This window comes from Rutidosis leptorrhynchoides, chromosome 7 (assembly GCF_046630445.1).
Source record: "Rutidosis leptorrhynchoides isolate AG116_Rl617_1_P2 chromosome 7, CSIRO_AGI_Rlap_v1, whole genome shotgun sequence".
Lineage (NCBI taxonomy): Eukaryota > Viridiplantae > Streptophyta > Magnoliopsida > Asterales > Asteraceae > Rutidosis > Rutidosis leptorrhynchoides.
This window is the reverse complement of record NC_092339.1, coordinates 80,576,222-80,591,838: the sequence shown is the minus strand read 5'-3', so window position 1 is coordinate 80,591,838 and position 15,617 is coordinate 80,576,222. Positions and strand designations below refer to the sequence as shown.

Below are 15,617 nucleotides of genomic sequence, written 5' to 3'. Positions count from 1 at the left end.
TGAAGGGATGGTTGCTGTTTTTGACGACTCAGGATGACATGTGGTGCTCCGTGTTTGTGTTGACGGTCGGCGTTCTCCCGACTGGTGACATTGTTCGTCCATTTACTTTATATGTCTTGTGTAGTGTAGCTGATACACATAGTGTTCCTTATGTTATAGCTTCAATTGTATTTTGATCTTTTGAAAAACACGTTTTTTTCTCACCCAGTTGGTGAGCCGTTTGATTAGGATTGATCTGTAGTTGTTTGAGCTCGTTTAGGATTCTACTGTATCGGTTGTATGAGTTGATCTCCGGCAGAGGCGATTGTACATGGTAGTGGGTGGGGTCCTATGACCCCTCTACTTTGAAATTTTTTTATACAATGTACTCTTCAAATTGTGTAGGACACCACTAAATTTAATCATAGGACCCCATATATTTTTGAAACTTATGGGGTTTTTGGAGGTAAACAACCACTAAATTACTCTTAAAACATAATTAACTTTGAAATTTTTTTTAGGACCCCATTAGATTATCATCCTAGAATCGCTACTGATCTCCGGACCGGTTATTAATGTTATGTTTTTTCGTCAAAAAATAAAAAATAAAAACTGTCTGAACTTGCCACTTCATAAAAACTTAAGAGCTGGCCTTTGGGGTTTTCAAACAAACATCTTGGTTTCCACCTACCACCCTGAAAGCCGTTACAAAACACACCACCTTGTTATCCCCGCCACCGTCCACGGCGGACTTCCCCATTTTAGCATTCGTTCTCTTTATATAACAACGCACACACACTACCACATTTTCTCACGCACTTTTTGATAATTTCACAATGGCCTTATTAACACCACCAACCACCACCACCAATTCACTTCAAAACCCCTTTATTTCATCAAAACCCTCACTTTCACAATCACGAACAACAACTTCCGTTACCGTTAAATCACGGACGCCGTTAGTAATCAGGAACTCAATTGCCGTTTCTCAGTCACCGGCCGTTACTTCGGTGAAGTCATCGACGGTGAAATCGGTGAAAGCGAGACAGATTATTGATAGTAGAGGTAATCCGACGGTTGAGGTTGATCTAGTGACTGGTGGTGATGAATTGTACAGATCTGCTGTTCCTAGTGGTGCATCAACTGGTATTTATGAAGCTTTGGAACTTAGAGATGGTGATAAGAGTGTTTATGGTGGTAAAGGTGTTCTTAATGCTGTTAATAATATTAATCAGATTTTGGGTCCTCAGATTGTTGGTGTTGATGTCAGGTGATTATACTTTTTTGATATATATCTATGCAATGCAATTCGGAGTATCTCTACTGTACATATGCACACACTGACACAGGGGCGGAATTAGTAAGGGACAAGCTGGGCACCCGCACCTAGTGGATTCGAAATTTTTAATGCAAAAATTTTGGATTTTTTGATTTTATCAGTGAATTATTTTTGTCCAAAAATCTTCCTATTTTCCCCCAAAGTCTCCATATTTTGCCCAGAAGTTTAGTATTTTACTTAAAAACCTCCATATTTTACCCAAAATCATCCGTATTTTGACAAAAAAATTGCTAGTGCTACGCTTTTAAATATATTTTTTTTTGCCCCCGGGAAAAAAAATTCTGTTTTCCACCCTGCACTACACACACTTGTGTCTCACATATATAATTTAATCACATATGTATAAACTAACCATCACAAGATGACTTAGTAGTTGAGTATTTGGTGTTCTCATTTTATTGATATCATTACAAAGGTTTCAAGTCAAGGTCTTGTGGGGCCAGGGAAAGGTCTTGCGGGCCCCGAAAAGGGTCGGAAACGGTTATGGGATAAACCGGTTAGGCTGTGTACTTCTATGTTATATACTCATCATCCCCGGGTGAATTGAACAGGGAAGCCTTGTCCGTTTACATGTGATAAATCCTCCGAAATCTGAATGTAAGATCCATGGTTAAATTTTGTGAAATATGTGATAAGTGATGGTTTTAGTTAGTTGTTGGGTGAGTGACACAAAAAATACTCAACTTTACCCCAATTCTGAAATTCGCGTACTTTAAAAATATAAGGTATTCTAGGTTTTATATACCTACAAAATTGGCTATTTTTAAAGAAAGTTTAAACGTTAAGGTTATATAAGTCATAATTAATGTTTAAAATGGTGTTTTGAAGTAACTTTGATGTCTTAGGTTGATCAAAAGAAGTCGGGTGCAAGAAATTAGAAGTCAAGTTATTGTCTTATGGAAATAAATTGCACTTTATTAGATTGTAAGCCGTTGGAACCTGAATTTTTTTTGGGAACAACACACACACCCTTTTTGTCCACGACAGGACGACTCGAACTCACAACCTCCAGGTTGATGAGTTCCCTTGATACCGCTAGGCTAGAAGCCCTTTGGTCGTTGGAACCTGAATTATTTATTTATTTGAATGAAGATTGCTTTTATATGTGGGCGAAGAATTCAGAAATTTAACAACTTAATCATATAATGCTAGCATATTAGGATATGGATACACTCACAAAATTCAAGGTATCTGCAAATCACAAAGCGTGCCCTAAGGACACAATCCGCCTGAACCCTAGAAAAGTTTAAAAGTTGTCAGCATTGGTGCTGATTGACGCTTGTTTAGTATGTAGTAGCAAGTGCGTGATTATCTTATGTTTTGTTACTTTCTTTTGACGTTTAGGGATCAAGCTGCTTTTGATGCCATCATGCTAGAGATTGATGGAACTCCAAACAAGTCTAAACTTGGTGCTAATGCAATACTTGGAGTGTCCCTTAGTGTATGCAGAGCTGGTGCAGGAGCAAAAGGTGTACCCCTATACAAGCACATTCAAGAAATTTCTGGAACGAAAGAGCTTGTTATGCCAGTTCCAGCATTCAACGTGATTAACGGAGGCAGCCATGCTGGCAATAATCTAGCCATGCAAGAATTTATGATACTTCCAGTAGGTGCATCTTCATTCGCCGAGGCTTTGCAAATGGGTAGCGAAGGTTAGCATATTCCTCAGTTGACGATTGCAATTTTATTGTTGGAAACAGAAGCATTTTTGCAAAATCGCTACTCTGGGAGTACTCGGTCGGGACATTTTAGGGAGTACTAATAGATGATGACCAACTTTGACATTGACTGATCTTCCTAGTAATCCCAAATTTTGGCCCAATTTTGATTGATTTTCAGTAATCCCGAGTTTTGGTTGAGTTTGAATGAGTATTGCCGAGTTGCAAAACCAACTTGCCGAGTGCTCCCCAGGGAAACTCTGCGAGTACTTGGATGTTGACCAACGTCGACTGACCGATTTTAACCGATATTCCGAGTAGTCCCGAGTTTTGGCCTAGTTTTGACCGATTTTTCTAGTAAAATCGAGTTTTGGCCGAGTTTTGACCGAGTACTCCCTGTGTTGAAAATCCGAGTAATTCCAAATTTTGCAACACTTACCGAAGTGATATGACTATTGCAGAAAGTTATTTATTTTAAATGATGTAACCCGTAACCTATGACTACAGTTTATCACACACTAAAGGGAATTATTAAAGCCAAGTATGGACAAGATGCATGCAACGTTGGAGATGAAGGTGGATTTGCCCCCAATGTTCAGGACAACAGGGAAGGACTCGTGTTGCTAATTGATGCAATTGAAAAGGCAGGGTACACCGGAAAGGTAAAGTTGATTACATGTAGTGGTGATCATCTTTCACTTTTGTAATAGTTCTTGGCTTAGTAAAAGAAATTGTGCAGATTAAAATAGGAATGGATGTCGCTGCTTCTGAGTTCTTGACAAAAGACGGTAAATATGATCTCAATTTCAAGAAACAACCGAATGATGGTGCTCATGTTCTTTCGGCTCCAAAGCTTGGTGATTTATATAGAGAATTTGTTAGAGATTTCCCTATTGTATCGATTGAAGATCCGTTTGACCAAGATGATTGGACCTCGTGGACCTCATTACAGTCTTCAGTTGACATCCAAATTGTTGGGGATGATTTGTTGGTCACAAATCCTAAGAGAATTGTCGAAGGTATCCAGAAAAAGGCTTGCAATGCTCTGTTATTGAAGGCAAGTACATAATTATATATATTGGGTCAAACGATTAGAATTTAATTTAATATATTTTCTGAAAACCTCATAATGTATTGATAATGCATAAAATTTCTTAAATGAATTTATTCAAATTCGTATTCTGAGCAATTGTTCTTCCTTTAATCGTCTCAGGTTAACCAGATTGGAACGGTAACTGAATCTATTCAAGCAGCTCTTGACTCAAAAGCTGCTGGATGGGGTGTTATGGTTAGCCATCGAAGTGGTGAAACAGAGGACAACTTTATTGCAGATCTTTCCGTTGGCTTGGCTAGTGGACAGGTTTCATTTTAATTTCTTTTACTTCTACAGTACTATTTTTTTTTTTTTTTCAAAGGCAAGTTGATGTTTTATTTTTTCGCTTTTAAACTTTGCTATTTTTCTCATTGTATCCAGATCAAGACTGGTGCTCCTTGCCGAAGTGAGCGATTGGCCAAGTATAACCAGGTAAGGTTCTATTCTGTTGTGGCGATTCAGATCCATTTACTATAAATAAACAGCCAGCCAATTTTGGTTTTGGTATGATCCTTAAAGGGGTCAAATTGATTACTCACCTTACAACAAAAAAGTTTACAAAGTTCCCATAAAATAGTCGCATAAAAACTAACACGTTGGCATTAACACTAAAAATTCATGTGGATAACTAAATGTTTTCATGATTTTTTTCCGGCATGCTATGCGAATACTTCGTGATCTGTTTATTTCAAAATAAAAAATGCACAAAAAGGTGTTTTCATGTCATATATACGTCACCTGATCGGTTTTTACCCACTACTAAAACCAACTGCTGTCACTTGTTCCACTCTAGCCTTAACTTTGTATCAAATAGGAGCTGATGGACGTATAGTAAAATGCAAGCTTTATGAATTGCCAACTTAATGTTACTTGTACTAAGCTCGGTTTGAAATTGGTGCAGCTTCTGCGCATTGAAGAGGAACTTGGAAATGTCCGATATGCGGGTGAAGCATTCAGATCACCATAAGAAACAACGAATTAAACGTCAAAATCAAATTCAGAATAAAATATGGAGCTAATTGCCAATAAGCTCTGCAGAATATCAAGAGTATTTTTCCGGTTGTCAACTCAACTAGGCCTTTTACCATTTTGTTCTAAATATCAAAGTTTAACCGAGTGTATCGACCAAAGAAAACCTTTAATGTTTTGTACATTCAGATATTGGCATTGTATGTGCACTATTGTATTTGTGGGTTACTGGTTTTACCACCTGCCTTTGGACCTTTTATTGGAGATGTTTGCATACTTGTCATGTTTTCTATTATTTAGTATACAACTCATACAAAAATTAAAGTCAAATACACATTTATCTAACAGAACTGGGAATCACTTAATTATAAGAAAGATAAAAAAAATACATCACTTAAATTATACTGCAGTTGCTTGCAAAAGTTTATATTTTAGTTTACTAGCACTTCCTACTTTTCACAATCTTACACATGCTAGGCATCACAGTGATGCATAACTTGATCTTTGGCCTACAGAAGCACTTGTCCGGACAAACATGATGACAAATATATGGGACAAATGGGACTAAATAAACCCGCTAAGTACTGCAGTTTGAGCAACTGAGCCACAAGGGTTTAGTGACAGTATCAGATGAAGTAAGCACTCAACAGTAACAAATGCTAGATCCGGATGGGTGGGCCTGCATACATGCCTGGTCGCATATAGAGATCATCAGGTGTCTCTATCTCTTCAAGCCATACATATTCATCTTCTTTACCATCAATCGTCTCACCTCCACTTCCTGTCGTTGTAATTAATAATTTAAATTTAGTTTCATTTGAGAAGAATGTAACAAAACTTAACCTGTTCAAGTAAATGCATATTAAACTGCCAACTATAAGGATCTCACAGGAGTTGATACTATGAATCAGATTTACAAATTGGGCTGCAAAATAAGTAAGAACTTACGAAAACTGGAGTACGGATAATCACGATAGTAGGTACACTTTCTGCCTGCAGATTCTTCATATGGAGGTGTTAGAATGTCAAGTACAGCACACGAGGTGACAGCTGTAAAACAATGGATATTGCCACCTGTTTCTGGATATAGAACTGAAGTACTACATGGTGCTGAAAGAACTTTGTCGACTGCCAACTTTGCTAACTTAACTATAAAAAGAATACCATCAACACTATGCATAATAAGTAAGTTTTAAGTAAAGCAGTAATATGAATCAACATAATGAGGAACATGTGGTGCAAATAGCTGTATATGATATCACGCAAATTGTGAAATCGAAGACCAGCAAACTGTTGAATGATTATGTTATGATACACAGAGACTAGAGGTGTTGAGTTAAGACTAAATTATTTTGTATAATGATTAGAAAATAGCTAAAAGTAAGGTATATAAGGATATTGTGATTATTTATTCCTAGAAAGATCCAAAAGCATTATTCTTTCACATCAGTATATCACTAAATTATTAAGTATGTAACCATAGTACCAAAAGCTGTAAACAACTGAAAATAGGACAATAAAAAATGGGAACTAATATCAATGAAAGCATTTAATTTTAAGTTGTAGATAAGACCTGGAGCTCTAGTTTTATCCTTTGAATGCTTGATGCATGCTGGTTCAACCCAATCATAGGCTTTTACGTGTAAGGAACCATAAAGGACCTTGCTTAAAACAGTCATTCTTGGATGGTCATGAAGCGGTATAACTGAAGAAGTGGGAAAGCAAAACATACACATCTGCATTCAAATCATCTTCTTTCAATCGATGCCTGAAATTACTATTAAATAGCTTCAAACCTTGTATTTATTTTAAATTACCACGAGTCCAATCTCATGTAGAATAGTGGTGGACTCCATAAAGAACATGTTTGACTTAAGAAGCTAAGAAATCCTAAAAATTCAACAACTTTCTTTCTGACTACAAACAACATACATAAACGAAAACTTCCCTTAAACTTAACATGATATATCTATTTTATTACAATAACAATTACTAACCAAACATTTGAACAGTTCGTGTAAATGCATAGACAAAATTGAAGCAAGATATGAGGGAAAGAAGAGAGCTTACTGTAAAACTCTCACTTTCATTAAGTCCCACATATGTTATCGGTTGGGCCCAACGGTCTACTCTATTGAGCGTGTTCGCCGTAGAGAAACCATGACCACGATCATCCTCTTGTTGTTCTTCTGTCAGCCCAACATCTGCAGGACCAAGTATATCTGCAGAAACAGTATTTTTGATCAATATCTGTACCTATAGAAGGAAAAAAAGAGCACCTTGTGACAGATTTTAGTCCATTACTCAATAGGTAACACTTAGATGCACAACTTTTAACGTATTAACACTTGGTAACAGAGTACCAACGTTATAGCACAAATCGCATGGTAATAACTCAGCTGAGATGTACAGCTTTATGAGAAAATCAATTTATCAGAGACTTATGTGCAGCAGGATAAACTTATCCAGTACAAAGTAATTATTAAAGATTGAGCTGGATGAATAATTCCGTATAAACGGAATATTTCGCACAAAAACTGAATTGAAACTCCACACACTAACTAAATTAATCACCAAAAAAATGCACAAAAGCTGAAAATCTCTCGGACAGAAATGAAAATTCACAAATAGGTAACTAATAATATTTCTAATAGGTGCTACAAAATATCCTTTATTAGTTTTAACGGGATTTAAACTACTTCATGCAGCATAGGTGCTATAAGGGCATTATTTTATTAAATGTTGGTGCAAAACATGCTAGAAAGTAACATTCTGTATTCAAACTAACTATTTGCTATGCGTATAAAAAAGAAGTTAGGTTATAATAGATACCGAGTAAGGAAGAGAGTTCATGGACGATTTGAGGAGAGGGTGAGGTTGAAAGGCTCAAATTCTTCTTACAGGTGTTATATACATCTTGTATCGAGGTTTTAGGGTAAGAAGCTGATGATGATGAAAAGCTGTAATTCGCCATTGCAAATAGTCGTTGGAAGAACATGGTTGTAGAATTAGGGCAAAATGATTTGGAAAGACGAAAATTTGGGATTCTACTCATTAGGATTAGGATTGTGATTGTGATTTGGTGCAATTATTAGTGGATTTTGGTGATTTACGTTGTGGAACATGTTAATCTACATATGAGCGTGTGTGAGAAGATCCAGTGGAAGATGTGTTTTTAATTACGAAATTGACCTTTTACAACTATGTTTGGTTAAAGGTTTTATCCGAAGATTTTGAGGTCGTGTTTTGAAATGAGGTTGTATTTAGATGAAACTGGCTGGAGCTGAAACATATTTTTAAAGTTAGTATCTGAAATTTATTATTTTTTACAAGTATTTGGTAAATTAGTTGAAACTTATTTTCTAGCTCATAAGTTTTACTTTTTTTTTCTTTCATAAACTGTTATGAGTAGCTTATTTTTACTCTATTTTTATGTCTACCAAACAAAGTTTATGATTTACAGCTAATTAAAATCATAAATTCAAACTCCTATAAGCTCCAACAAGCTGTTGCGCCAAACACACATAAAGTAAGTCTTATCTTATAAAAATATAAAAAACTTTTGAAAGGACACGTTCATATACATTATAAACGATTCACAATAGTTGATTACATCGCGAGGTATTTTACCTCTATATGATACGTTTTACAAACATTGCATTCGTTTTTAAAAGACAAACTTTCTTTACATCAAAAATTGACGGCATGTATACCATTTCATATTACATCCAACTATAATTGACTTAATATTAATCTTGATGAACTCAACGACTCGAATGCAACGTCTTTCAAAGTATGTCATGAATGACTCCAGGTAATATCCTTAAAATGAGCTAATGCACAGCGGAAGATTTCTTTAGTACCTGAGAATAAACATGCTTTAAAGTGTCAACCAAAAGGTTGGTGAGTTCATTAGTTTATCATAATCAATCATTTCCGTAATAGTAATAGACCACAAGATTTCAGTTTTCATAAATATCCGTACAATCGCAAGTGTATAAAAGTATTCTATAAGTTCTTGAGCGCTTCGGTAACCATACTTAACAATTAATGTGGCATATTCCCTTTATTATGAAATCTCCCTACACTGTACCAAGTGTAGTAAAAATGAAGTACTATGCAACCGTTTAAGATACTAGAGCGACTAGCCCGGTTGGGGTTGTCAAACCCGATAGATCTATCAATAGGATTCGCGCTTACATGCCCTTACAACATGTAAATATTAGTTACCAAGCTATTAGGAAAAAATATGCAAAGTGGTACAACTCAACGTAGAATATGTTTTTAGTACTTGTGTCCATTTTGTAAAACGGTTATAAAACAGTGCATGTATTCTCAGCCCAAAAATATATATAAAAAAGGAGTAATGAAACTCACAATACTGTATTTCGTAGCAATTATGTATATGACGGCACTGAACAAGTGCAGGGTTTGTCTCGGATTCACGAACGTATCAATATTGTGATTAAATATTGCAGAAAAGTACGTAGACGCAACGAAAATGATAAACGTTAGATTGACCTCACGAGCAATACCCTCGATCAATACCCATAACCTCCATAGCTATAACCCATAATTTCCTTAGCTCTATCCCGTTTGAAAACTTATTTTGAAATCGTCTGAATATAACTCCGTCGTAGTATTTTATGTATACTAATAATATCTTGAAATAATACAAAGAAAATATATATATGTAATTCGATTGAGAGAGTTTAGAGAAATATATTTTCAAATTTCTATGAAATAATGAAACCTATTGAATTCTATTTATAATAGAATTTTGAATTATTAAAGTGAATTATTAAAGTATGAATTATTAAAGTGAATTATTAAAGTATGAATTATTAAAGTGAATTATTAAAGTATGAATTATTAAAGTGAATTATTAAAGTATGAATTATTAAAGTATGAATTATTAAAGTGAATTATTAAAGTATGAATTATTAAAGTGAATTATTAAAGTATAAATTATTAAAGTGAATTATTAAAGTATGAATTATTAAAGTGAATTATTAAAGTATGAATTATTAAAGTGAATTATTAAAGTATGAATTATTAAAGTTAAATTAAAGTAAAAGTAAAGTAAAGGTAAAGTTAAAGTATAGTAAAAGTATAAAACTATTTACGTATACTACGCGTATAAATATATATAATATTAATTTAAATATTTATATATATTTAATAAAATAAAATATAAATATCGTTATCTTTATCATGCTGGTTAAGTAATGAGTTGTCAAAAGTGGTTCTAGATATTTATAAAAGATATATACATTTTAATAATAAAGATTTTTTTTAAACTGAAAACGTTTTTTGTACTTTTGAAACTAAATCAAATAAATATGATAATTTTGTTTTCCAAAACTAAATATATTTAAGAATCATTTTGTTAAAAGATTAAAATAATGGAAATCGTTATATCATAAAACATTTTAGAAAAGTAGAATTATATATATTCATAATAGGTTTCAAATTTTTAAATTACAGTCTATTGGTGAAGCATGGGATAAAGTCCAAAGGTTAAATAAACGTATGAAATCATCTTAATGAAAAATGTCGAGTTACTTAACTTGTCGATATCCAACATCTAAGTTATTTACACTCCACGTTCTTATTTTCATATTAAATAAAATGAAAGTTTACATAGTTATCTTATCAAGGTCACGAGGAAAATATTATAAAACATGCCTTAGAAATTAAACAGGAATTTCCACTAACCCTTGTCTAGTTCCCGTTAATTGTGTAACATCCCGCCTTTTTCCATTTACTTTTCCGTTATACTAATATAAAGTCCGTTATATGTTTATAACATCTCCCGTTGATACGCGTTTTAAATTATCTCGTTTAGGTAATTCCCGCACCCGAACGAAAGTTGAGGGACTAAACTTGACAAGGGATCAAACCCTTGACTAGGTCAAAGGGTCAAACCCCTTTCACCCATTCATTTCATCTCCATCTCTCTCTCTTTCTCTCTAGCAAGAACACACACACCCAAAACCAAATTCATTCAATCATCATCTAAATTCGATCTAGGAGGCTTACAACAAAATAAATTACATATTCGTGATCCTCTCTTCATCCTCTTCGTTTTGGTACCAACTTCATCTCATTTGGGTAACTTTCTAAAATCACTAGATTTTGTGTTCTTGATGTTTTTAACTTATAAAAGTGTTAATTAGTGTCTATGGCTCAAGTCTAACATGAATATATGATTTATATGCTCGATCTCGTTGTTTTAGTGTAACTAGCATGAACTTGAATTTTGGTGTGTTGTTCTTGAGTTTTGGATGATCATATGTTGTTAGATGTTAAAAGTTGATGTTTTAATTGTGTTACTAGCATCACTAGCTTCAATTTGATGTGTAGGTTGCCTTAGAAAACTTCATGAACTTGATTATTGATTTTGGTGAATTTGGGTTAGGGTTTGATGAACTTGAAATGGACTTTTGATGCATTGAATGCCATGGATTATTATTGGTAAGTGTTTAGTTGGATTGTATGCTTGATTACCTTCGAAACGGCATATCATTCATGTAAATTGGTTGCCCGAATCATTGAATTGCATTTATGAACTTGTATGCGGTTAATGTTAAGCATTAGATGCGGTTTTGGTTGTTGTAATAGGTAGATTGATTGATGAAATGTGTTTAGTTGTTTTCCTCGTCAAATTACCTTCCCAACGGTATAAGATACTTGTCTTGATTGTTTGCGGATCAAAAATGGTGATTGTTTGAAGTTAGGTTCGTGCATAAAACTTAAAAACTGCCAGAATTCTCTGCACAGGTACCCGCGCGGCGCGCCATATACCCGCGCGGCTCGCCATTTGGGTCTGTCCAACTTGGTCAATTTTTGAATAATGTTTGCTATGCTACGCACCTCCGATTCACATGTAACTTGTTCTAACATGCTCATACATGATTAAAAACCTCAGAAAAATAGTTCGGGACACGACCCGAACGTGTTGACTTTTTCGTTGACTTTGACCGACCGAGGTTTGACTTTTTGTCAAACTTAACCAAATGATTATGCAACCTTCCTAACTTGTTTATATACTTGTATCCTACATGAAACTTGACAATTTGATTTCACATGCTAAATAATCGAGTCGTAACGAGCCATAGGACTAATTGAACATCTTTGACCTATCGTGTTTACCATTATTGATACGACCTATTTGTTTAGGTCAAGACTAGCACTATCCTTCACACACGCTATTTTGTGAAGTACTTTTCGTACGTGCACTCAAGGTGAGATCATAGTCCCACTTTTACTCTTTTTGAACTTATATTTGGGATGAGAAAACATAAACGATTCTTTTGAACTAAGTGAACACAAGTACAGGAAAACAAACATTCTACATACGAGTTTAGAACAAAATCCTCAATTCAATTATCATTAGTTACACTTGCCGGGTGTAAGCGAGAACTTATGTTGTATGGATCCATATGGGTTTGACAAACCCTCATTCAAAAGGTTCGCTACCGTTTACGAATGAAATATATTTTCGAGAAACAGTGTATGTTCTAGCACTAAGTGATGGGGTTCAATGGAAGGAAATGTTAAGTATTGATAATTGGGTGCTCGTGAAACAAACTTTTGGAATGTATTACTATTACTTCATTGATGCAAATCTTGTGGTTCACTTGTACTTACTTACTTAAACCTATGATTTCACCAACGTTTTCGTTGACAGATTTCTATGTTTTTCTCAGGTCCTTGAACGATACATGATACATGCTTCCGCTCATTATTTTGATACTTGCATTGGATGTCGAGTATACATGCATAGATGGAGCGTCTTTTGAATACTTTTAAATTGTGTCGCATAAGTTTCATTTGTACTTAAAACTTCGTATCGTAACTTGTGGTGGAACTATTCTTGTAAACTTGAACAACCTTTACATTTGAAATGAATGCGACATATCTTTTGGTCAAACGTTGTTTTAAAGACTTATGACCACGTAACGGGACCTAAGTAGACGGCGCCGTCAATGATGATTTGGTCGGGTCGCTACAGATGGTATCAGAGCGTTGGTTGTAGGGATTTAGAGTTCATTAGTGTCAACCCCGAGTCATAGGGTACATTGGTGAGTCTAGACTACAACCGGCATATAGACTTGAAGTAGGAATTACTTGACTACTTGTGCATTTATACTCGAACGCTTCTACTCATATCTACTCTTAGTTCATCTTAATCTCACGTTGTTTAATTTGATTGACGCGCCACCTTGACTATATGAAATGATGTCGAATGCACATATGAATCAGGGTAATATAATTTCCGGGATTATATTACGGTGACTCATATGAACGTTCCGACATTATGACATAAAGAATTTAAGGCGAGTCGAGGAAAAACTTCTCTTTATCTTTATTCTATATCACGGTTAGTATTATTGAGAATACTAATCAATGATATTCTTGTGTCTTGAAGGAACAATGGCTCCTCGTCGTGTACGCCGCAATGAAACTCCCGAACAAGCTCTCGAACGGATGATAGCTACCGCCGTAGATGCGGCCATGGCCGGTCACTCATCCAACAACAATAATAATAACAACCACAACAACAACAACAACAACAACAATGGAGCTGGAAACTCAAACGAGGGATGCTCCTATAAAGCTTTCATGGGGTGCAAACCTCACACTTTTGATGGAACCGGGGGACCGGTCGTGCTCACCCGATGGTTTGAGCAAACGGAAGCCGTCTTTAGCATAAGCGGTTGTCGGGACCAAGATAAGGTCAAATACTCCACTCACACTTTCTCCGGAATTGCTCTAACATGGTGGAATACCTATGTTCAATCGGTGGGTACCGATGAAGCTCATGCCCTCTCTTGGGCCGATCTAAAGGAAAAGATGATTGTTGAATATTTTCCGCGCGAAGAAACTCGAAAGCTTGAGGAAGAACTAAGAGCTTTGAAAGCGGTAGGAAACGATCTTAAAGCTTATAATCAACGCTTCGCCGAACTATCCTTGATGTGTCCTAATCTTGTTAACCCCGAATCTCAAAGGATTGAGCTCTACATGCTCGGTCTTCCAAAAAGCATCAAACAAGGGGTGATGTCATCCAAACCCACTACTCATCAAGCCGCTATGAACATGGCTCGCCAACTAATTGAAACGGTTGACGAAATCGTAGTTCCGGCACCTAAGGCCGAGGATAAATCGGGCGGCAACAAAAGAAAGTGGGAACCCTCCCAATCAAGCAACAACAACTTTGCCAAGAAATCTTTCACTTCCGACGGCAAGAAGGGTTATGCCGGGAATCTACCTCTTTGCAACAAATGCAACAAACATCACTTTGGTGAATGTGGCAAGTTAATTTGCCACCGGTGCCAAGGAGTTGGTCATAAGGCCAACGATTGTAAAAGTGCCACTCCCGTTGCTCGAAAGTGGCCCAATGCACCAAAGACGGGCACTTGTTACGAATGTGGTCAAACAGGTCATTATAGAAATGCATGCCCGAAAAGGAAAGATAACACCAATACGCGCGGCCGAGCTTTCAACATCAACACCGAGGAAGCCCGGGATGACACTGAACTAGTCACGGGTACGTTTCTTCTCAACAATTCTTATGTCTCCTGTTTATTCGATTCGGGTGCCGATAAATGCTTTGTATCCAAGACTTTGACTCATTCTTTTAGCACTCCACCTCTTCTAATTAGATACCACTTATACCATTGAAGTGGCTAACGGGAAACTATTAAGTGCCAACACATATTACCGGAGGTGTACGTTAAACATTTTGGGTAAGGAATTTGAAATTGACTTGATACCCATGGAACTAGGAAGCTTTGATGTAATAATCGGTATGAATTGGTTAGTCAAAACGAAATCTCACATTCTTTGTGATCTTAACGCAATCCGAATTCCTATCGAGAATGGTGAACCTTTGATCGTCTATGGCGATAAGAGTTGCACCGGACTCAACCTCGTTTCGTGTGTTAAAGTTAGAAAACTACTCCGTAAGGGTTGTTTTGCGATCCTTGCTCACGTTAAGAAAGTCGAGTCCGATGAGAAGCCCATCGATGATGTGCCAATTGTTAGTGACTATTCCGATGTATTTCCCGACGAATTGCCGGGTCTTCCGCCTCATCGACCGGTTGAATTCCAAATCGATCTTATTCCGGGAGCCGCACCCGTAGCACGTGCACCATATAGACTCGCTCCATCTGAAATGCAAGAATTGCAAAGTCAAATCCAAGAACTACTTGATCGAGGTTTTATCCAACCTAGCCATTCACCTTGGGGCGCTCCGATTTTGTTTGTTAAAAAGAAAGACGGATCCCTACGAATGTGCATTGATTATCGTGAACTAAATAAATTGACGGTTAAGAACCGATATCCTCTTCCTCGCATCGATGACCTCTTTGATCAACTACAAGGGTCTTGTGTATATTCGAAAATCGATCTCCGCTCGGGTTATCATCAATTAAGGGTTAAGGGGGAAGATGTCTCCAAAACCGCTTTCCGAACTCGTTATGGTAGTTATGAATTTCTTGTAATGCCATTTGGTCTCACTAACGCACCAGCGGTGTTCATGGATCTTATGAACCGCGTGTGCAAACCGTATCTT

General features: G+C 36.1%; 2 protein-coding genes across 2 annotated transcripts; one reads left to right on the top strand and one right to left on the bottom strand.

Annotated features, from left to right (window-relative positions):
• Window positions 1-651: 651 nt before the first annotated feature.
• LOC139857088 (enolase 1, chloroplastic) lies at window positions 652-5,299 on the top strand. The gene is made up of 7 exons (XM_071845812.1): window positions 652-1,249; window positions 2,663-2,970; window positions 3,484-3,638; window positions 3,716-4,033; window positions 4,190-4,336; window positions 4,451-4,501; window positions 4,971-5,299. Exons 1-7 carry the CDS (start codon window positions 816-818, stop codon window positions 5,034-5,036), a joined length of 1,479 nt encoding a protein of 492 aa, XP_071701913.1. The 5' UTR covers window positions 652-815; the 3' UTR covers window positions 5,037-5,299.
• An 89-nt stretch (window positions 5,300-5,388) lies between these two features.
• LOC139857863 (plant cysteine oxidase 3) lies at window positions 5,389-8,187 on the bottom strand. The gene is made up of 5 exons (XM_071846705.1): window positions 7,871-8,187; window positions 7,109-7,260; window positions 6,612-6,774; window positions 5,987-6,187; window positions 5,389-5,819 (listed from the first exon to the last, which is right to left on the bottom strand). The coding sequence occupies exons 1-5, from the start codon at window positions 8,091-8,093 to the stop codon at window positions 5,698-5,700; spliced, it is 861 nt and encodes a 286-aa protein (XP_071702806.1). The 5' UTR covers window positions 8,094-8,187; the 3' UTR covers window positions 5,389-5,697.
• Window positions 8,188-15,617: the final 7,430 nt, after the last annotated feature.